General features: G+C 54.3%; 1 protein-coding gene across 12 annotated transcripts in view; it reads left to right on the forward strand.

Moving 5' to 3' along the window:
• Window positions 1-14,173, forward strand: part of LOC104021104 (Cl-/H+ antiporter 5) — a 41,416-nt gene extending 27,243 nt beyond the window's left edge. For all 12 annotated transcript variants that reach the window (XM_087748263.1, XM_087748262.1, XM_087748261.1 and 9 more), the window contains 10 exons: window positions 1,554-1,653; window positions 3,174-3,358; window positions 3,980-4,102; window positions 4,595-4,801; window positions 4,905-4,985; window positions 5,869-6,411; window positions 7,633-7,819; window positions 9,210-9,608; window positions 11,934-12,150; window positions 12,977-14,173. In XM_087748263.1, the coding sequence (XP_087604389.1) occupies window positions 1,554-1,653; window positions 3,174-3,358; window positions 3,980-4,102; window positions 4,595-4,801; window positions 4,905-4,985; window positions 5,869-6,411; window positions 7,633-7,819; window positions 9,210-9,608; window positions 11,934-12,150; window positions 12,977-13,067 (2,133 nt within the window). In that variant the 3' untranslated portion in view covers window positions 13,068-14,173. The remainder of the gene's footprint in view (window positions 1-1,553; window positions 1,654-3,173; window positions 3,359-3,979; window positions 4,103-4,594; window positions 4,802-4,904; window positions 4,986-5,868; window positions 6,412-7,632; window positions 7,820-9,209; window positions 9,609-11,933; window positions 12,151-12,976) is intronic.
• The last annotated feature ends 8,010 nt before the right edge of the window (window positions 14,174-22,183 follow it).

Here is a 22,183-nt window from a genome sequence, read left to right on the forward strand (position 1 = left end):
TGGCAGAACTCTTCTAGAGTGATGACTGAACTCAACTTGTCTATTTGTTTGCCAAAATATTCTTTAATTATTTTATTTCCTGAGCCTCACAAAACAACTCGTGTCTTAATAACAGTGCACAAACTGAACCCGGTCCCTGCCCAGTGTGGGAGCACATGCCGTACAGTATAGTGCCCAAACCTGAGCAGTGCAGGCCCGATTAAGGGGCTCCATGCCCCCACCGCCTCCTGCCCACAAAACTGTTCCCATCTATGGATTAAGAGCACAAACCCAAAAGCCTTCTCACACGTGTGCCCTCGCGCACAGATGCGGGTATACAAAGGTGATGCCCATCGGCACGGAACAGGGCTATCTATTTCCCATCTGCGGAGAGGCGCTGGTATAAAAAGACTGCTTCTGTCTTTGTTGAGAGAAGTTGAGCTCAGGTCGAGGCAGAAGTTACTGCTGGCCACAGAGGTGTAGGGTTGGTCCAGTGAAAAGCAATGTAAAGGAAATAGCTGTGGCGCCCACCCCAGCCCCGCCTCCATTCAGCAGCAGTTCTACCCGTGATCAGCGCGGCGTTTGAAAGGCAAAAATCCAGAGGAAAAAATAAACGATGCTCATTCAGGCAGAAAGGATTCTTACTTTCTTTATTCCTTGTTTAGTGAGTATTAGTTGTTTGCATCAATGTGCCTTTTTATCCGGGAAGAACAGTGGTGTACTGGAGCGTTTCCCTTGGGAGAGGCAGCCGGGGTAATCGGGACACAGTAGCTGTTGTGTCACCCTTTTGTCCGCCTGTCAAGAGCAGTGAGACTGACAGGCTTCCGCCGCCCCTGCCAGACGGGGGCCAGAGCCCCTGAGGAGCTGACCCTCCTGGGGCGCCTTGGACGGGTCCGAGTCCCACGTCCCAGTGCCACCAGCACAGCCTGGTTCCCAGCCTGACCATGCCTCTGTTGGTATTAAACCCGCGACCCGCCTCGTGTCCGGCAGAGCGGCACTTGGCAGAGTCTCCTCTGCCCAAAGCAACGCCTGGTTTGTATTGCCGATGCCGAGGCAGGAGCTGGAGACCATGCGGTGCTGGTGACAGCTTCTGTTTGCTCTCCCGGGTGGTGGGCGTCCGTGCCCACGAGGTGACGGTGATCAATTGCGGGGGGCTGAGTGCTCGAACGGTTTCTCCAGTGTTCAGATTTGCTTGTGGCATCAGGATATTGGTAACTTGCTGTTACTAACAAGTGACGGCTTTAAAAGATTACGGGATGAATTTTGTCTTGGTTTTATGCAGAAGATGCCTAGGAGGAAAGCGTTACTTCAACACTTTCTTTTTGGCAGGGAGAAATGGAAGTATCCTTGATCTGTTCTTGCACGTCTCCTAACCAGAGCTGCATTTACTGTACCAGCTGTGGGAGCAGACACTGCCTGGTACTTTTTCTCTCGCCCCTCGAAGCAGAATACGTCTTGATAGCTGCTGTTCTGAACGTTAGGGGCTGTCTTCCACTAACAACGTCGCCACGTAGTTTTTAGAGCATTTACACCAAAGCAGATCAGTGTCTTACCAGGTTGTTAAACTTTCCTAGATCACCAGCAGAAGTAAAGAGTCCACGTGGGCACTGATACACAGCGTGAGCGATGCCTTTTCGGGCTGGCTGTTGATGCTCCTCATCGGGCTGTTGGCAGGTAAGAGCAAACCTCGATCCGGAACGAAGCCCTGGTTCTGCGCTGCAGCATCAGTATCGATTCCTCCCACAAACCCCGGCAGATCGCTGGGGCGGGAGACTTTGTCCCTGGAGCACGGGCTGTGCAAGGCGCTGCGCTGGCACTGATGGCTCTGCCCCTGCTTCGCAATTGACAGAGAATTATTTTTAAATGCTTCGAGGCTGTGTTTGTGTAAATACCCAGATACAAAACTGAGACTGAAAGCTGCCCTGGGCACTGCGCTGGATCTGCTGCTGGTACAGAGCTCTGAAGTAAAAAAAAACCCAACAAAAAACCCCAAACAAACAAAAACCCCCCCAAAAAAACTTCATCAAAGCAGAGCTGATCAAAATGCTGGGTCAGAGGAGAGTGCCGTGCTGCACATCATCTTTGCTGAACGCTCTTTATTGATACTGGAGAGGTTAAGGCGAAGGACTGCTAGCAAGATTTTCTTCTGGTTCCCCCCCCCCCCCACTCTACTCATACCTAAGAAGTGGGAGGTGTTCCCTGGGAAGGCAGGCTTCCCTCGGAGCTTGGCTGGCTGAGCCCTTGGAAATGACTTCAGAAGCAAGCTTTGGACCCAGTGCGGCAGAAGTAAATCAGTTGGATACAGATCTTGCCAACAGAAAGCAGCTAAGCTTTCATCGCAAGGAACGAAATTAAATCTTCTGTTAATATTTACATAGGAAAGCTGCTAGCTAGCTGCTAGTTTTTCATTAACTGGAAGATTTGCTAAATGTTTATTGCTACCTCTAGAGCTTGTGCTAGCCCTTGCTCCTCCGGATCAGAGGTCTCTGTTCCTGGCCTCTGTGTTGATCTGGCGTTTTAGTTGAGAACAGAGCTGATTGCAGCATTTATCTCTGGGGATTGTAGGAGTTATTCTTAACAGAAAAAGAAGAAATTGCTTGAAGATTCCTCTTTTAAAATCTGAATTACTTTCTGTACCGGCTCTGTGCTTGCTTTGTTTCACTTGCCACAGTTGTAACTTTCCCCTCTTTTTTTTTTTTTTTTTTCCCCCCCAAATGTTTTCTCCAAATTCAAAGTTATTCCCGTCACAGTCGTAGCGCTGTTAGTGTGGCTCCCGGGTTCCAGCCTTTGCGCTGGAGACCGCTGGCAGGTTTTGTCCGCGTCCTCCAGGAACGCGGTGCGTCCCTCGCTGCCTCCGACTGCTCCGCTGTATTTAATGAGCGCTCTTTCAGCCTAACGGAGAAGGATTAATTTCTAGTGATGCAGGGTGGGTTCGAACGCGGTTTGCCATGGTCAACCTTTGAAATGTTATCAGGCATGCTTTGTTTCCTGACCTACTCTTTTCAATATATATATACTTGAGCAAATCTTCCCGTTTAGCTCTCTATAGAATAAAAGTGAATTGTAGGCAGAAATAGCAGTACTGCTCTACTTGTGGCAGGTGAGTCAAAAATTAGTACGGCAGACTGTAACCTTCAGATATTTGAGTCTGCATAAGGCGATTATTAAATTCTCTTTCTTTTTTTTTAAACTAGGCTCCTTAGCGGGTCTGATAGACATTTCTGCCCACTGGATGACCGATTTGAAAGAAGGAGTGTGTTTAGCAGGCTTCTGGTTTAACCATGAGCACTGCTGCTGGAAATCCAACACAACCTTCACGGACAGAGACAAGTGTCCCGAGTGGAAGAGCTGGTCCCAGCTGATCCTCGGCCACGGAGAGGTGACGTGTGCCCACCACTGGTTTTGCTGCCAAATGTCCCGTTTCCCCAGCCAGTGTCGTCCCTGGCTGGCGGTCTGGATGTATATGCCAGAACGGCAAGCTCTGGGTGGTTCAGTGGTTTAACATTCAGCGTTGGGGTCTTCCAAGGGTGTAAATAAACTCAAACAAGTTACTTATGTGTTGTCCTCGGAGGGGAAGCAAAACACTCACACCTTTACAAGTGCGGTGTTTTACTCCTGTGTCTGAGACCTGCTGCTCGGAGGATACTTTGCCCATGAACGCTGTAGAGGAACGCCAGGCGAGCTCAAGCCGTGCGTTTCTGGCAGCTCTTCCCAGTGGAGCAGCCCGCTTGACTGGGCCGACACTTACCCAGTACCGAGCTACTTGTGCACCCTGTTCGCTGTTTTATAGCGGTCTTCGGAGATACGATCGATTCGCATCCCCGTAACCCAGCAAATGTAACTTCTCCTTGAAACCTCACACTTACTGTAGCTCTCATCGTTTTTGGCTGATAACTGTGTGTGAGCTTACCTGCTAGTTCTGTGTGCGTGCTTCAGTGCGCGGGTTTGATGCGGTCTCAGTCAAAACGATCTAATTTGGGTAACTTTCTCTGCATTTCAGGGGGCTTTTGCATATATTCTCAACTACTTCATGTACGTTATCTGGGCCTTGTTGTTCTCCCTTCTTGCCGTGTTACTGGTGAAGGGGTTTGCTCCTTATGCCTGTGGCTCAGGGATCCCAGAGGTGAGTGAGAATGAAAGTGGATTGGGTTTTTTTAAGGTGGGGTAGGGATCCATCATCCAAAGATTACGCATATCTGCTACGGAATAATAATTTCTTGCACTTTAGGTGGTGGCTTTTAATATATGTTTCAGGAATAGTTTGGGAAAAAAACATATCTTAAGTACTTAAATCTCCATGCAGTCCCTTTAAAAACTAAAATATTTTGGTGTTTACTGCAGGAGGTGCGAACAAAAGCACACCATTTGCATAAGACGGGCTACAAAAGCCTCGGATTTTTCTTCAGCAGGGAGAGCAGCCCTGAAGGAAGGACTCAAAGGGCTGTCTCTGCCTTTGCGCGCAGGGGTATTCTTACCGACTCTACCTTTGATAGCTGGGGGGACTCTGAAAGCTGTAGGGGAAAGCTGAGGGCAGGATTGGGAGCGCCCAGTAAAACAGGAGCTCTGACCAGGGCTTGAATGAAGGCCTGTAGAGCTTTGTGTGCTTGACTTCCAGATCAAAACTATCTTAAGTGGTTTCATCATTAGAGGCTACCTGGGCAAGTGGACGCTGATCATCAAAACCATCACCTTAGTGTTGGCGGTGTCCTCTGGGCTGAGCCTGGGCAAAGAGGGGCCCCTGGTGCACGTCGCCTGCTGCTGCGGGAACATCTTGTGTCACCTCTTCACCAAATACAGGAAGAACGAAGCGAAGCGCAGAGAGGTACGGCGAGACACCGCATGCACAAATTTAAAGACAAACAAAACAAGGGGGAAGGTTTGGAGGGGGGCTGAAAATGTCTGACCGCCTGTGGTTTCTCTCTTAGGTTTTATCAGCAGCTGCAGCTGCTGGTGTGTCTGTAGCTTTTGGTGCACCGATCGGAGGAGTGCTCTTTAGTCTGGAAGAGGTAACATCAGCATTTTCTATTAGCTCTTGGCGAGCTGTTTTATTGCAAGAACTGAGCCCGCTGGTTTAAAAATACAGTCCACTCGTAACTGCTTGGGTGTGGAAAGGAGACCCTGTTGAATACAGATTGGTGGTGTATTTACAAGGCCAAGCAACCTAAAAGCTTATTGGGGTTTCAGGTAATTGTTACGAATACTGGATAGTTTATTTTGGATGATGTCTCTCCGTAGCTTTGCAATAAACCTGTTGGTTTCCCCCAGTCTGTCCGTGCTCAGCAACACCGACTGCTCACAGCCTCTGTCGTGTTTGCCGTACGTCCACGCTCTCCTGACAACTCTGTCCCAGGCTGCCTGGGAGCACACTCCTCTGGCTTATCAAACCCCTTTTCTTCCCAAGGAACTTCTAATCCTTGTTCTTTTGATCCAGACATGAAGTGGATCACCACTGCTTGCTTCAGGGCTTAGCTCAGAGGAGGAATGGGATGGTTTTGCTCAGCTGAGCAATAGTTGTGGTGGCAGCTATGGCAAGCACTGTTGTTTGGCACTTCTGGACTTTGCAGAGCACGCAAGGCAAATAGTTCTCTGGATTCAGCTCATAGCTGATTTGTAACAGCTTTTATTGTCCGCCTAAGTCGCCTCCACTTCGGGGCACTTGCTGCATTGGAAGTACGCAGGCCAGCACCCATCCTGGTCACTGCAATACGCATTGAACGGGAGCTCAGAATAAAGCCTGGGGTGCTTTGCTGGAGAGGAGGGTACGTAGCCAGCGCACATCGATCTCAGTCCTTGCTTTTACTTCATGCAGTGGTGATTTTGTTACTGGGCAGCGATCGGTGTAGTGACGAGTGTTAAAGTGAACGAATCTGCTTTGGTTTTCCTTTTCAGGTCAGTTACTACTTTCCTCTCAAGACGCTGTGGCGCTCCTTCTTCGCTGCTCTGGTCGCTGCCTTTACCCTGCGGTCCATCAACCCCTTTGGGAACAGCCGCCTGGTTCTCTTCTACGTGGAGTTTCACATGCCGTGGCATCTTCTGGAGCTTGTGCCGTTCATCCTTTTGGGAATATTTGGTGGGCTTTGGGGAGCTTTCTTCATTCGCAGCAACATTGCCTGGTGCAGGCGACGCAAGATGACCAAGCTTGGTAAATACCCTGTGCTGGAGGTGTTCGTAGTGACTGCCATCACAGCCGTTCTGGCCTTCCCCAACGAGTACACCAGAATGAGCACCAGTGAGCTGATTTCTGAGCTCTTCAACGACTGTGGGATTTTGGACTCTTCCAAGCTCTGCGAGTACGTGAATGATTTCAACAGCACCAAAGGGGATGACCTGCCGGACCGAGCTGCTGGCCCAGGAGTTTACACAGCCATGTGGCAGCTGGCTTTGGCCCTTGTAATGAAAGTCTTCATCACAATCTTCACCTTTGGCATGAAGGTGAGAACTGCCTGTAAAGGAGCTCATGTTCTTCTCGTCCTCTGCAGGGACCCCACATCTTAGAGTTTTATTTGCTCAATAAACAGACAGGTTTTCCTCCCCAGGCTCTGTTAAGAAAGGGGCAAGGTGGTAGACTGCAATTATTTGTTCTGTTGCTCATAACTGAGGGCGGTAGAGACCTTTAGCCTGAGTGCGGGTGTCAGATGCAGTCACTAAAGCTGGCGTCTCAGGGCTTCAGGTCCCATTTTCCAGACACAGAATGCTTCTAAATTGTCCTGCCTTAAACCTTTTTGATATATATGCAATATATATGTAATCGCTAATCGGAAAGCCGTCGATATCTTAATTTGTAAATGCTGACTTATCGTAGCTGTTCCTCGGTCGGATGATTCTGAACTGGGTTGGTGGCAGCCTCCCGAGCTGTGGATATACTGCCTAGGGCTGAGCTTTCCTGCAGGGGGGTTCAGCGGGTGGAGCTGAGCATCCCCGCCTGCCCCCCCGTCCTCGAGTGGTCCAGAAGGTGACCCCACCACAGAGGTCTGGGCATCGCTGTTGCCATGAGATGGTCGCTGACATTCAAGGGCAGTCATCAAGCCCATGAGAAAGATGTACGACGTGTGAGAAAGCCGGCTGACAAATGGGTGAAGGAAAGGGGGGCAGATTCTCTGACTTGAAAGAACAGGAGCTTTCGGTGTCCTGCACCAGCTGAAGCGCGGAGGTGAAACTTCCCGGCAGTGGCTCTGCTGGGCGTCACTTGTGCTGTGTGTGCTGATTCCGGGCGCTCTCGCTTTCACGGTAGAGTTTGAATTTCTGCCGGGGAAGAAGGGTGATTCCGCTCCCAGTACGTGAAGGCAGCAGAGTGGGGAAATCCTGCGCCTGCCACAAACGCCTACTCGTGTGGTCGGAGAGGCATGGGGGAGCGTTAGCGGTGTGCAGGTGAAGCTTTGTTATATTCTCTTGGGAAATAAGCTTTCGAGAAAAGCTTGTTCTGTTCCACACTGACCTCTGGTGTGGCTGGTTCTCCTGCTCGGAAAGGAGTAAATTCAAACTCTTGCAGCAACTCGGGAGCATGAGGGTGCAGGAAGGGCGGAGGTGATAGAGCAAGGTCTCCTTGCCAGTTGTAACTTAGCGTAACCTCTAACTCAGTCCTGTTTCAGGCTTCTCTCGCCAGTCTTTGGAGCGTCTGAGAAACGGCGCGTTTACCAATGCGTGTTTTCGCAGGTCCCTTCGGGTCTCTTCATCCCCAGCATGGCGGTGGGTGCTATAGCAGGCAGATTGCTCGGAGTGGCCGTGGAGCAGCTGGCCTATTACCACCACGACTGGGCCATCTTCAGCGGCTGGTGCAGTCAAGGAGCCGACTGCATCACTCCTGGCCTCTACGCAATGGTTGGGGCTGCAGCCTGTCTAGGTAAGCGAGATCGCTTTTGAAGGCCGAGCTGTGCTTTGGGCTTGGTTGGCCACGTGAAGAAGCGTACTAGTGAAACGCCGCTGCTCTTCTCACAGTCCGTAGCAGCGGGTGTCACCTCAAGAACAGGAGACTTCGTAGCGGAACGTGCGATGTGTTCCTCATCCTGTTTGCATTCTTTTGCCAGCACCAACCTGTTGTTGGACGTGATGGGTTTCAGCAGGGAGCCTCCTGAACAGGCAGCTAGGACAAATGAGGCTGGCCAGGGACTTTAGATTTTTCCTGTGGGGTTTTAATTCATTTTACTTCCCATTCTGGCCTTAAATCTTACGATGCAACTCTTCTTTCAAGTGCTCTGTTTTTTGGTAACACTTCTTCCTCGTGGCCGAATTTGAGAAATCGGGTGCACGTGACTGAACTTCACTTTCACTGCAATTCCCAGTCCTCTCCTCCACTGAATAGCGTGTTTAACTCCTAAGGGACTACTTTACTGCATCAGGAGAATCTCTCATTTCAGGAATGATAAAAGCATGCTACCAAAAGCCCATCTTTAGTCTTTTTAAAGGGGGTACACCTTCTTGTTTGCATGTCATTGATAAAAAATAAATATGGTTCCACTTCATTAACTGTTCTGTTTACCACTGGACAGTACTAAAGGGTATGTGCCCCTTTAGGAGATGGTTATTGGAGCAAAACGCCTCTAACGTATTTGGGAGTAGCTTTGGGACTTGAATCTCACAAGCATAATTAAAATAGGCGGAGACTAAATGCTGTTGTAAAAAATGATGTCAATGTTTAAGACGACTCATGTATTTTCTCTTGAAATGCCTCAACCGTTTTAGTGTTGAAATCCTACAAAATTGTAATGAACGGTGGTCAAAATGTCTGGCTGAAAGCCAGCAAACTTGGAAGGCAAGTTGTCCGAAGGCCTTGCTATTAGGGAATTAGTGCGAGTAACCAGAGGTGTCAGGATGACGCTTGCCCTTTGCCTGTCACAGGCCGCATTTCATGAGCTGCCTATGGCGGTGTCTGTAAGGCCCTCCTGTGGCACGGCCAGGCTATTTTGCAGCTAGCGAAGTAACACGAGAGAAAGTTAGCCGTCTTTTAAGGTTGCTTCGGAGTTCAGGGACAGACTCCTCAAAACCACGTAGCAAACCCTTATAAGCCAAGCCACGGCACGATATTCTGGAAGGGGTGGATGGCTTCAGTGCTGCGTTTCGCTCCTGTTTGGCTTCCACCGCAATGCTGAATGTGAGGTGGGGGTCCAGCAGTACAACCTTCTCTAGAAATGTTGGCAGAGGACAGCCGCAGCCAACCTCAGAACAGCTCTCCTGCCTGGAAACCCCCAGAACTGCCTGTTGATGTCGTCTGTCTGCCTGTGTTCTGTTTGCAGGTGGGGTGACCCGGATGACTGTGTCACTAGTGGTCATTATGTTTGAGCTCACCGGTGGACTGGAATACATAGTTCCTCTGATGGCAGCAGCCATGACCAGCAAGTGGGTGGCTGATGCTATTGGGCGGGAAGGCATTTACGACGCCCACATTCGCCTCAACGGATACCCTTTCTTGGAAGCCAAGGAAGAGTTCTCACACAAGACTCTTGCGATGGACGTAATGAGGCCGCGGAGGAGCGATCCTCCTCTGACTGTCATCACTCAGGACAGCATGACCGTAGAAGACGTTGAGACCATCATCAATGAAACTACGTACAGTGGCTATCCAGTGGTGGTGTCACGGGAGTCCCAAAGGCTCGTTGGATTTGTCCTCAGGAGAGACCTCATCATTTCAATTGGTAAGAGGCAAGGTACTGCGTAGGTAAATGATGCCATCGGAGGCCTTAAACGGCACCAGCTGTACTTTACTTGACAAATTAAACACCCACTAGTGGTGGTGGCTGTGCTTATTGGCACCTGCATCTCCATCCCCGAGCAGCGTGGGATCTGCAGGCACTGAGCGCGAAGGACGGGATGGCTTGCCCGGTGCAATTAGTGTGGCTCTGCTGAATTCATAAACCTTAAGGCATGGTTGTGAAGCATGAGACTTCTTGCCAGCAAGAGCTAAGGCTTCCTGACTTTGTGGATGGACAGGACGTGGAAAGCTTTCTTAACTGCTAATGTCTCAAACCTTATTATATTTCATTAAGGAAAAAAGTCTGGTTGGTCCCTGTACTGAATATTGGGTCACTTCTGAGGTGGTGCTGTCAAACCTGTAAATATCGGTGCTGATGTTAAAGTCTTCTGTCTCTCTTCACCACTGAAAGCCAGCCTGGTCTTTTACTGGTGCGTTGGTGGTTGTGAGGCAGGTGGTGTGCGGTGCTGGCAGGACTGGGTAAGCATGCAGTTTCCATCTGCGATGTGAGTGGAGCTCCTTTGGAAACAACATTGCCATATTGCAACTTAGGGCACGTTTAGGTTCCTCTTGCTCTCCAGTTTCTTAGACACCTGCCAGTGCTGTTTCCCAGCATGAGACCCGAGTGGAAGTTCTGGTCACGTTGTCTCTTGCTGGCTTGGGCGAGACAGTATGTCTTCTCTTGATGGAGCAGGAGAAATCTGTGTGGTAGGGTTGAGGGGTACATGGGCATGTAAATCCTTAAAAATTGCGCCTGCGCTAGAGCGAAGATTGGGCATAAGGGTACCCAGCCCCACGCTCTCATGCATGTTGAGTCCCTGTGGTTTGTGTCCAGCTCTAGCTCAGACTCCAAGCGTCTGTGCTGAGCTTAGGTGAGCTGGAGATGCTCACGCGCTTCCTCACGCCAGCAGAGTTCGTGCAAGCCCCGTGGCGAGCTGGATGCGAGAACTGATCCAGCCGAGAACACGTCTCCCCTCCCTGCTCGGTTAGCTCCCCCAGCTCCGTCCCCTCTTCTGGCTCCCTGCGGGGCACGCGGATGCTGGCGCAAGCGAGCGGTGGGAGCAGTCACCTTGGACAAAAGCAGAAAGCGATGGTGGGAACAGCATGACCGTGGAGGGCTGGAGACGCGTGAGCTCTGCGGTGTGTTCCAGCACGTGGCTAAACGCCCTGTCGTAGCTCAAGCTCGAGGACTTTCCGTGTGGGTGGTGTGAGGGCTTGGTCCTGAGCCAGCTTTGTCCCATGGCAGAGCTGGAGTAGTTTTTATCATTACGTTGCCTGCGGCTATCAATCAGCCCTGCGTGTTCCCTCTCTCTTTTAAGGTAAGTTTTCAGTGTCAGCTTTAGGATGTGCAATACAGTTGGGAGCTCGTGAATATTGCTCCTGTTCTTCTGATAAGTATCTGGCTGAATGCTTATGACAATATGGAACGAAATACAGAAAAAAGTGCACTAGCATATTATAGTTATGCGTGTTGCCTTCCTTCTGTAAGGCTGCTTTGTGGTATGAGCGTGAATTCTTGCATTTGTGTTATTCCGAATCTCCAGGGACTCGGTAAAAGTAATCTTCCCCAGGACATGCGCAGTAAAGCACTGTTGTGTGCCACGGGACGGGATTTAGCTTTTGGCGGCCAGCTCCGAATATGCAGTCTGGTGTCTGGGCTGCCAGGCTAGCCCCTTCCCAGTGGGTCTCGGAATGCAGATATCAAATCAAAGCTGCAGCGTGGCAGATATCACGATTGCCCGTGTAGCAGGCGTGTAATGCACTCGTGTAAACGTCTGAGTGACGATAAGTACTTCACTTGTTTTCTATTCTTGGCCCTAGTCACAGGCATGGCGCCTGAGCCAGTAGGTTAAGTGCTTAAAAATGCTTCTTTAGCCACTCTGCACGGGGCCCAAATTGGTGACTGATAAAAGTACGATGCATTTTATCTACCTCCTCTTAAAACTGGGAAGTTAAAGATCTCCAGAACTTGCGTTTACATGGCCAGAGCAAAACGCTGAGGTGCGTGGCAGCCCTGACGTTAGGCAAAGCGTGTGCTGATCTCACCCCGGGGTGAAACTTTGGAGACCTTAGAGGTTATGGTGTAGTTATTAGAAGATAGGATGGAAATACCGCACCCTCCTTGGGTCATCAGCTGCCTTGGGAAACTGCACGGCTGCAGGGAAGGAACGGAGGCCATCCCAGTGTGGGCAGAGAGAGAAGAGGGTGTGCTCTTCGGTTTGGAAAAGGAAAGGAGGGATGATATTTAATCAACTATTTCTTCTTCCAGAAAATGCCCGGAAGAAGCAGGATGGGATCGTGAGCACTTCAATTATTTATTTCACTGACCACTCTCCTCCGCTGCCTCCAAGCTCCCCCTCTATGCTGAAACTCAGGAGCATCCTGGACCTCAGTCCTTTCACGGTGACAGACCAAACGCCTATGGAAATCGTGGTGGATATATTCCGCAAGCTGGGATTGCGCCAGTGCCTGGTTACTCACAACGGGTAAGAACGCTGCAGGCAGGGCCCTGGGGTCCCAGGATTGCCCGTAGACCCGAGTCAAAACCTCCTCTCCTTCGAGTGAGCAAAGGCCTCTGATGTGCAGGGTGCTGAGCAGCAGCCGGAGCAATCGTTATCTGGAGAAAAGCAATTGTGGAAGCCCTGAGCCTCTTCCAGTTGCAGCAGTAACGTACCGGCTGTAGAGCGAAGAGAGGGCTCCATGGGGTGATGGGTCTCAAACTGGTGGAGGCTCGCGGCCTCCTCTCAAATCTGGCCGCGTCTATCATGTAACTCCTTGAGTTTGCTTTGGGGCGCTCAGAAACGGTGCATTGGTGAGGTGGGAAGGAACGAGGGCAAGGACAGAAACCGAGCGATCTGTTCTCTGAAGCGTGGCACCAGCTCCCTGCTGCGGCGCGCTCGGGCCAGCCGATCTCGTCGGCTCCGGACCGACAGCCCGTTGCCCGGCAGCGCTCCCCGCGGACGCTCTGCCCGGCTCCCTCGTTCTGGCCTGCCTTTCAGCGCCGTTTGGAAAGCACAGCTATTGGGAGTGCTGGGACTTCAAACGCAGCGCTAGGCATTCAGGTTGATCTTGTCGGAGAAAGTGGCTGTTAATAATTGTAAATATTTGTCTTTTGGTTATAACCTCCGTACCTCTCTTAGTGCAAAACACTGATGGAGTTTCCGTCGGGGCCTGTGAGCACCACGCTTTGGGGGGGGCCTCCGCGCTGTGCTCCAAAAAGGCGCTTTAATGGGGGTTGCCCCGCGTGACGCTCTGGCGAGCCGGGGTACCTCTGGCGGGGCGATGCGCTGAAACCCTGTTTTCATTTTTCAGGAAGCTGCTCGGGATCATTACCAAAAAGGACGTATTAAAGCACATTGCACAGCTGGCTAACCAGGACCCGGATTCTATACTCTTCAATTAATGGCAGACTAGTAGGTATTGTGGGTTCAACACGAAAGAAACTGTATAGAAGATCCTGGATATACTTTCCTATTTTTATTGAGACCATGGAACTGTTTTCAGCGTTTCCTTCCATGAAGCTGAAGAAGATAATTTTTTTTCTACCAGATAACCAATTGCACTACATAATCTGTGGAACGTAATCTTCTTTTTAGAAGAAAAAAAAGACTTTATTTACCTTGCTTTTGTGAAGTTGCATTGGAAATATTCCATGAAGGAGTAAAAGCAAAATGCTATAGAATTCTATCTCCTCTTCTTATTTTATTTGAACTCTTGTTACTAACATGGGGAGGAAAAGACAAGGTCTGTACCTTCAGAAGCTTTGAAGGAGAAGGATGATTTTGCACACAGCGTTCAGGTGGTGGCAGAAAGACGCGGTTGTAACTCAGGGGTGGTGTATTCCCAATTAGCCACTTGGCAAAAATAAGAGCCTTGTAAAGTCAAAATAGGGGAGGGAAAAAAAAAATTGGCTAGCTGAGGATGTTTTGCTGAAAGAAGGAAAAAAAAAAACCCCAACCCAAACCCCCCAGAAGACCAGATCTCCTTAAAATTGGGCCCAGTTTCTGATTGGGAAGAAGCTTATTTTGATTAATCTTCTGTGAATGTATTTAATTACTCTGACGCTGCCTTGCCAGGAGAAGCCTGAGGAGGAGGCAGAAGGCGTTAACAATTGTCTTCTCATCGTGATCCCTTTTTTAGGTATATGCCTAAGGATTTCTTCTCCTTGATTTCCCTTGAGCATGTCATTAAAATTGCAGAGGCTGAGTCCTAAGTTACTGCCCTGCCTTTACTGCACTTCCCGGTAACTCTGTCCGCGGTAGATATTGCACAACTGACCTCTTCCTTAATCAGCAGTGTCTTAGGCGGCTGAGGATGCCCTGCTGGAGAGCCCCGGGACGGTTACGGGATGCGTGTGCTGTTCCCTGCTTCTCTCCTCAGCCCCGCACCCAGCTCAGGCCCGGACCCCGGCTCTAGGATTGGCAACACTGCCACTTTATGTACCGGCACCGCTCGGTGTCTCTCCTTTTGCCAACAACTATGCAATAAAGCCCTTCCTGACCACTGTCAGCCGAGTAACTCGTTCCACATCTGTGTTCCTCAAGTCCCTGTCCCAGATCTCATCAAATTATTTTCCTGTTAATAAAATTGTGACCGTTTACTGGAATTTTGAAGGTATACGAATGCTTTTGGAGGTCGGTGTTGTTCGTCGTGGCTTCCGTCTGTAGCAGATGTTGTTCTGTGGTCCGTGGCTGAGGCTCGTCGGTGGCAGCGGGGCTTCCTCTCGCCCCTGGCTCACCACCGAGGGTGCAGAAGGGAGCCGAGCTGCTGAGTAATGGCCAAGAAGTAAGGAGTGGGGGCTCCGACTCCGCTTCCTGAGGGACAAACCTCCGGCTGTGGAGCAGGCGTCGCGCTTCGCACGGCCTCGGCCGCGGTAACAGCTCCCCTCGTCCCCCCGGGGCCTGCAGAGCCCAGCTGGGGCTTGGCGGTGGGAGGTGATGGGGTGTCCGTGCTGCTGCTCATCCTCATCTCTCCTCGGAGCAGAAGCCAGCTTATTTATTTCCCAAAGCCACCCAACAGCGAGTACCTGCGGCCGCTGCTTTAACCTGGCAGTGAGGTGGTGATGTCTTGAATTCTTGTGTAGCTTAAAGCTGAATCAAACCAAGATGTTACCAATGGATCAGACACCTTCTGCTTAGAAAATAATGCCTTGACTTTGTCTGTGGTGGCTCTGTACAGCCGGAGGTGGTTGCTGAGTTGAAATGAGGACCGCAGCATGCCCGTAAGTCGCTCACAGCTCGAGATGCTTCGCCTTCTGCCTCAGCCGTGGCTGGCAGCAGGCTTTGCCTGGTAGCAGCAGCAGCTTTGCCTTTAGATGCTTTTCTGTCCCCTCTGGAGAGGGTTGTGTCCCTCTGCCGGATGGGCGCTCTGCGAGTCTGGGTCTGCGTCCAGGGAAGAAGCCGCCACCTTGTGCTTCCCTGGGGGCTCCCTCCAGGGGATCTGCACTGGGAGAGCCCATCCCATGCACGCAGGCTTCTCTTCCCAGCGGCGTGCTTGGGAGGCCAGAAAGACAAAGCTTTTTTCCACTTTTCTGCTTACCTTATGATACGCAGGAGCGCTCTAGCTTGAAAACTATGGTCCTTGCTTCAATTAGATCCGCAATACCTGAGAGCCCCTTCCTTTCCTTGTGGGACGACTGCCGTGGCCCCGTGCGGAGGTAAGGGCAAGAGGTGCCCAAAGGGAAACCCGTGTGCGGGCCAGGGCCTCGCGGCTGGCGGGCAGCTCATCCCAGGGCCCGCGGGGAAGCGGCGGGGCAGGGAGCGCACCGGCGGTGGGGGCCCGCAGCCGCTCCGCTGTCTGGGGCTGGGAGCGCTGGGACCAGGGGAGCTGGGGCAGGGCTGCCCAGCAGCGCAGGGGCTCTGCTCCGCCGGCGGCAAGCTCCCAGCTCTGCGGCAGCCGGCAGCGTGCCTATTGCGTGGCTTTTTTTCGCGTGGGAGAGGTGTCCTCGGGAGGCCGGCCGGCCTGAGAAAATCCTGCAGAGGAAGGTGAGAGTGTGGGAAAACGCAGCCCCGGGCTTTGCGGGAAAGCCCGGTAGCGCTGGGCTTTGGGGAGGCTCAGTCCTTGGTGCGGGCAGGATTTGGAGTTCTCGTGATGCCAAACCGAACGTGGTGATGGTGGGCAAGTGAAGGAGAAATGGTGCAATGGCGCAAGACCTTTCTTTGCCTCTGGCTTGAGCAGATCTCTCCGCTCTTGCTCCTTTCTAATGGGGAAAGTGGTAATTTTCCTGCCGATGGGGGTGCACGCTCTAACGCTGCAGGGCTGGTACGCGTGGGCGCGGTGGAGACAGGAGCTTGGAGCGTGACTTCGTGGCTGCTCGCTCTGTATGCGAAAACCTGCTGACCCCATTAACCAACCAAACGGCGCCCGTGTACGGAAAATACTCAGTTCAGCTCCAGACCTGTTTCGAAGCCGTAGTTCTCCGTGTAGGGAAACTTGCAGGAAAATTCCCCGGCCGTTGTTACTGCACGCGCTGCAGCAGTGACGCTCCGTGCCCAGAACGCCAGGCCCCCGCGGGGGTTATGCAGGTGCAGACGTATAGCTCTGTACTGGGGTGCTGCCTGCCCTTCCCCAGGGAGGTGGGCCTTACAGAAGCTCCTGGCTGTTCGCTGTCTGCTTTTATTGAACTCCTTTAATTCCTACAAAAAAAAGTTCAACTCTCTCATCAAAAATTTCGTGCGGGGGAGAGACCGTACTCGGGTTTTTTAACTCGAGCGTTTTCTCCGTTGGCCCTAATCCATGGCGCTGGCTGGGAAGGGGTTCCCCTGCCCAGGGCAGGTTGAGCCGCTGCGAAGGGTTTTGCCCCGTCCAGTTCTTGCTTTTCCATTGCTTTGCCTTCGGAGCGACTCCAGGAGGAGCCCTGGGGTTTCTCTTCAGCTCAGAGCTGGTTATACAAGTTGGAGCTGGCGCCAGTCCCTGCACTTGATCGGTAACGCCAAGCCTGTGATCTCCTTAGCTAAGCAAGAAACGTTGCTTGCGGCACTGGGTTGAGCAACCAGGGACGAGGCTGGGGTTGATGCTCTTGTAAAGGCCGTTTTCCTCTGCTGCTGACGGCTCCGCACCCCGGGGCGAGGAGGAGGCCGTAGGGCACCCTCCTCTTGGCCCTCGCCCCGCGGAGGAGGGGGCCTGGCGGGGGTGTTACGGCGGCGAGTTTATGAAGTGCAGTACTGGGGTCCCTGCTCCAGCTGCCGGCCTCCCTGGGGGCGGGATGCGGGTTGGGGTAGTTGGCTTCGTGCTGGGGCTTGAACGGGATGCAAAACGCACGAGGGACTTTATTACGGAGGTGCGGGGCCAGCGGGCTCTCCCCTACGCTCCGCTGCTCACCTCCTCTCCTCTGCCTGCCCACGGAGAAGCTCCCATCCTCTAAGCTCTGCCTTAATGCAATGCAGCAGATAAGGCAGCCCCATGCCCTCCCTTTCCACCCTGCCAGGTTCCCGGCTGGACTAAAGCAGGGGATCGGGGGTGGCCGTGAGGAGTGGGCCGCTGTGGGTGTCCGGACTGGCGTTAGCAGCTTCGTCCGGGTGCCCAGGGCCGGGCAGGAGCCGAGCGAGGCGCCGGGCTCCTCCTGCCTCCCCTGCCCTGCAGGCAGTAGGTAAGCGGAATTATTTTTTCCTGGTATCTCCAGCTTGTCTCGCTTGGGGAAATAAAGGGGAAAACTGCGTGTCCTTCGCGCACGAGATGCGTAAGCCTGGATCCAGCTGGCTCAGCGTTTTCCTGGGTAGGGCTCGCTCGTCCCAGGGGCAGAGCTGGGAGGTGTCCGTGCTGGCAGGGGAGCCTGGGACCGCGCCAGGCGGCGGTGATGTGTCCGCGAGTGAAAAGGGAGGAACGGCCGAGCTGCTGGCGTCGGCTTCCCCGCTTTGGCAGCCCTGAGGTCTTGCTCAGAATCCAGGGCCTGAGCAGCAAAAGGCAACTCGCTCTGGAAGGGGAGGAATCGCCCTCGCCGTGGGGCCGCAGCCCTGCGGGAAGGCGCGGGGAGCAGCACGGCTGCGGGAGCCCGGGCAGGGACGGGAGGGATGGAAGCGGGCTCCTGCCCGCAGCGGCGCAGGGTTCCTCCTGCTCGCTTGCGGCGCGAGAGCGTTGAGTTTTATTAATGTTTCGCCCTCAGTTTAAGGAGCATCCTGCCTCCTGCAGCTATCTGAGTCCTTGCTGAAAGGAAAGAGATTGGCTGGCTTGTTTTCCTCTTTTTCAGGCGTAGTTAGTGCCTGGGGGAGAGCCCTGGCTGGGTGGGACGTCCCGCGGTGCCGCCGGGGCGGCTGCGCGGCAGGGCAGGGCGGTGGGTGCCCGTGGGTCTGCGGCGGGTGCCAGCGGCATCTGCGTGCATGCGACAGCGGGGTCACAACCCCCGGCTTGCTTGCTTTGTGCGCTTTATTTACAATGTCCCAAGAAATGATTTCCTGGGGTGTTGACGTGTTTTTCAGTGTGGATTTCCTCCTTCCCGCTGCGAACTCGGTCTGGGCTTGGGACTTGAAAGTAAAACAAGATCTTGTTTGGAAGGGAACAAAGGACTTGGATGTAGCGATGAACTGGTTAATAACAACAGAAGGGAGGGGGAAAAAAAAAGAGATTTCAGGCCCAGAATGTGTTCCCAGAGGCAGGGCAGCACGGTCAGCGCTGCGGACGCCCCTGGCTGGCTGGCACCTTCGCTGCGCTGAATCGCAAGCAGAGGTTCGTGGTGGCGAAGATAAGAGGCTCCTTTGGCAGCGACTACAAGGAAACAGCGTGTGTCTGGATCAAAGCAACGCAATGAAGCCACGAGAAATAAGGTCAACCTGAAAATGTTATTAGAGCTGTCGTCGCCCCCCCGGTCTCCTTTAAAGCGGCAGAAAGGGCAGGGAGGTGTCTGAGCCGTCACCTGCGGGACGGGGCCGAGCACCGGGGAGCTGGAATGGCTTTTGCTTTCAGTTGATACTTTTTTTTTCCTTTTTTCTGTGTGGTTCTGCGCTTGACGGGCGCGGTGCTGGCAGAGGCCCAGGAAAGGCCCCCGCCAAGCGCACGGGCTGATCCGTGCCGCCTTCGGCGCGGGAAAGGCCAACTCCTTTTCTTCACTTTGGGAGTAGTTTTGCAACCGGCAGCGAGGTTTAGCACCGATCCTCTTCCCCGAAACCACGTGTTCCTTGGGCAGCGCGGGCAGGCAGCCCGGCACCCGCCTGCCCCATGGCATCCGCGCTGCCCTGGCAGCCGCGGTGAGGCATCACCGCAGGGCAAAGCAACTGGGCCGCGGGCAAGTGATGTTTTGTACACTACTAGGGGCCAAATGCTCTGTATGTATGTATACACACAGAGAGACTCCTTGGTGTAAAATCCATGACAGCGAGTGGAGAAGAGGAGGCTGAGGGGAGCCCTCATCGCTCTCTGCAACTGCCTGAAAGGAGGCTGGAGCCGGGGGGGTCGGTCTCTTCTCCCCAGGAACAAGCGATGGGACGAGAGGGAACGGCCTCAAGCTGCGCCAGGGCAGGTTTGGGTTGGGTATTGGGAAAAACTTCTTCCCCCAAAGGGCTGTCAGGCCCTGGCCCAGGCTGCCCGGGGCAGGGGCTGAGTCCCCATCCCTGGGGGGATTTAAAAGCTGGGGAGATGTGGTGCCTGGGGACATGGTTTAGTGGTGGCCTTGGCAGTGCTGGGTTAACGGTTGGACTCGATGATCTTAAGGGTCTTTTCCAACCTAAATGATTCTATGAGTGGCTCAAGGTCGTTGCCTGGTGGTGTCTGTGCCACCAGAAATCCACCCTGAGACGTAGGAGGCTGAGCCCTGGGCTCCTCCAGTGTGCTCTTACCTGCGTGTCTTGGAGCCTTTTGCAAAGACAGGTGTCCGCAGGCATCTCGTACAAGTGGGGAAACTGAGGCAGAGAGGCTTAATGAGTGACCAGGTCTCCTGGTGAAGAATTGAGTAGCGCCTGCCTGCGCTCTCGGTGCTTGCCCAGCTCCATCTGCTTTCTCCATCCCCAGCGGCTGCAGCAAACGCAGGCGGTGAGGGCGAGCAGGTTACGGCTGTGACTCCAAACCCCCTTGTTTCAAGACTCCCCGTCCTCTTCGCACCTCCGGGCTGTTCTGCATGTATTCCTGAAAAAACCTCTTTGCGTAATGTTGTGTCAGCGAGCTCTCAGCTGGGAGACGGGCACGAGCCAGGCTCTTCTTGCAGTCCCTCCCTAAAATGAAATGCTCGATTTCTGAGGATGCTGCACAGGTGGCCGTTGGGTTGATCTTGTCCAGCCTTCAGGACTTGCCATTAGCATCAAACTTAGAAAACCTTTTGTACAAGCACGCAGTGAGGCGGCCTTGCCTGGGGCCGGGAACAGCAGCGTGGCTGCGGGAACGGGACCAGAGTCCGTGCGGGGGCCGGGGCGGGATGCGCCGGAGCAGGAGGCTCTCCCATGCCTGCTGTGCGGGCGCGAGAGGGTTTTGCCTCCCTTTGCTGCTTGTTGTTACATTTCAAATTAGTTTGGGAAACTGAAAACCGTCTTCCAGTTTGGCGCATGTCAAATGGGCATCGAATTCCCCAGATTGTTTTGTTTTGCTTTTCTCAGCCTCTTGTTTTTTTTGCGTTAAGCCTCTGCTAAGCTCACACCGGGGCCGGGTGAGGGTGCTGTGAGAGGGGAGGTGTCACAGGGGGAGAGATGAAGAGTCAGGACCCGGTGACTCTCCTGGCGCACCCTCGCCGGGTGCCGGCATGCTGGGGCCGTTCCCTACAACAGAGCAGGAGACCTGGAAAAGCTGCAGAGCCAGGACCTGGAGAGCGAACGCGGGCTGTGCCAGCCTGCACCCTGCCCTGCCACCTCCTTCCCCCAGTCTGTCCCGCCCCGTTGCCCGGTGCCCCTCGGCTCTCGCCCGGCTTGGCGAGGCTGCCGGTTGGCCTGATGCTCGTGGAGTTTGTCTTCTCCAAAAACATCCACCCACAAGTTTTTCTCCCTTCCAGGAAAGCGGAGCGACCCGTCGCCCCGCTGGCGCTGAGCCCGGCTCTCCCAGCGCACGCAAGGGGCTGCTTTACCTGCGTGGCAAACGGCAACCCCCCACCCGCTCCGCCAGGCCGGGAGCTGCTTTAAACTCTATTTCAAAGAAAAACTTGGACCCACCTGCTCCGTTTCCTGCAGCCCCGGGTTGTCTGGTTCAACCCTGAGCTCCCACAGCTGCTGCCAAAGGCCAGGAGCCAGGATGAGCTCGGTGCTCCCCAGGGGCAAGGTTTCAGGCCGATGAGGATTTTAAGAGCCCCGGGAGCCCGATCCCTGCTGTTGGTCACCGAGGAGGCTGAGAAAACAGGAGGAAGGACCGAGAGGTGGAAGAAAAAGGGACCATTTCAAAGGTGGTTTTGGAAGGGAGGGGCTTGGGGGGCTTTGCTAAGCGATATCGCGGGGGGGCCCGGCTGCGCTGTGTGCTCTCGGGTTTTGTTTCGGTTGGGCAAGAGCACACCACGCCGGTTGGGGCCGAGCGCGCCCCAGAGCCGAGCCCTGCCTCCCTGCGTGGGGCCGGGGCACTGGGGCCAGCACGGGGGTGGCCGGGGGGAGCAGGACCCCGCAGCCCTGCCCGGAGCAGGGAGCAGCCGTGTCGCCCCTTCTGCAGGCGCCGGGATGGCGCACGGCGCTCTCTGCCTGGGAGGCTTTGGATGAGCTGGGAAAGCTGCCCCTGCCTTTGGGGCTGGTGTGCGGGGGGACGGGGCCACACCGTGCCCCTGGGGGGCTTTTGGTATGGGCCTCGCTGGAGCAGGAGCCTGCAGGAGCTGGGGTCTGGTGAGTGGCCATGGCCAGCATCTGCGGGTGGGGGGACACGGGAGCCACCTGGCCCAGGCTGGCACTGGCTCCCAGCCCGGCCAAGGCTGCAAAGAGACGGGCCTCAGGCCTGGAAAGCTGTGGGATGGAGAGCAGGAGCAAGGAGCAGCCCCTGCCCGGCCCCGGCGTGACGGGGAACAAGCCCATCTTGGCTCCCCAGGGTTTGGCTGTGCCTCGGGCTGGGCTTGGCAGCCCCAGAGTGGGGAGAGGAGGAGCAGCACTGGGATCCCCCGGGGCAGCGGGGCCAGAGGTAGCCCCCAGAGCTGATGGGAGCCAGGGAGGAAGAGGAGCAGGGCCAGGCTCAGGCCCTGGGATGGGCTCTGCCGGAGCTGGTGCCAGAGCAGCCCCTGGGAGCATCTCCCAGGGGAGATGAAGGCAGCGGGAGCGTCTCCCTGGGAATGCCCCGTGGGGGAGAGGCGGCGGTGGAGCCCTTCGAGGCGCTCCAGGTGCAAGATGAGGCAGGACCCAGTTATTGCCGGCGGCCTTCGCTGGGCTCTGTCTGCGGCTCTCGGGGCCAGAGCTCCTGGGAACGGCAGGAGCCCGTTCCCCCAGGCCACCTTGGCACCCGGCAGCCCTGGCACCGCACCCGCGCCGCTCCGCTGCCGCCGCCGGCATCCCAGCACCCCAGCACCACCGGGCTGGTGCGGCAGGACCCTGCTCAGGCCAGTGTGGGAGCACGGGGGAGGCTGCAGGCGGCTGGGCAGAGGCTGCCCCCCTGCTCTGCCCCGTGCAGAGCCCCGCTTGCAGCCAGCCTCTGGGCTGGGGC

The sequence above is a fragment of the Nipponia nippon genome, unplaced genomic scaffold (genome assembly GCF_047370975.1).
Source record: "Nipponia nippon isolate SJK-2023a ecotype South Korea unplaced genomic scaffold, ASM4737097v1 scaffold_12, whole genome shotgun sequence".
In the NCBI taxonomy this organism is placed as follows: Eukaryota; Metazoa; Chordata; class Aves; order Pelecaniformes; family Threskiornithidae; genus Nipponia; species Nipponia nippon.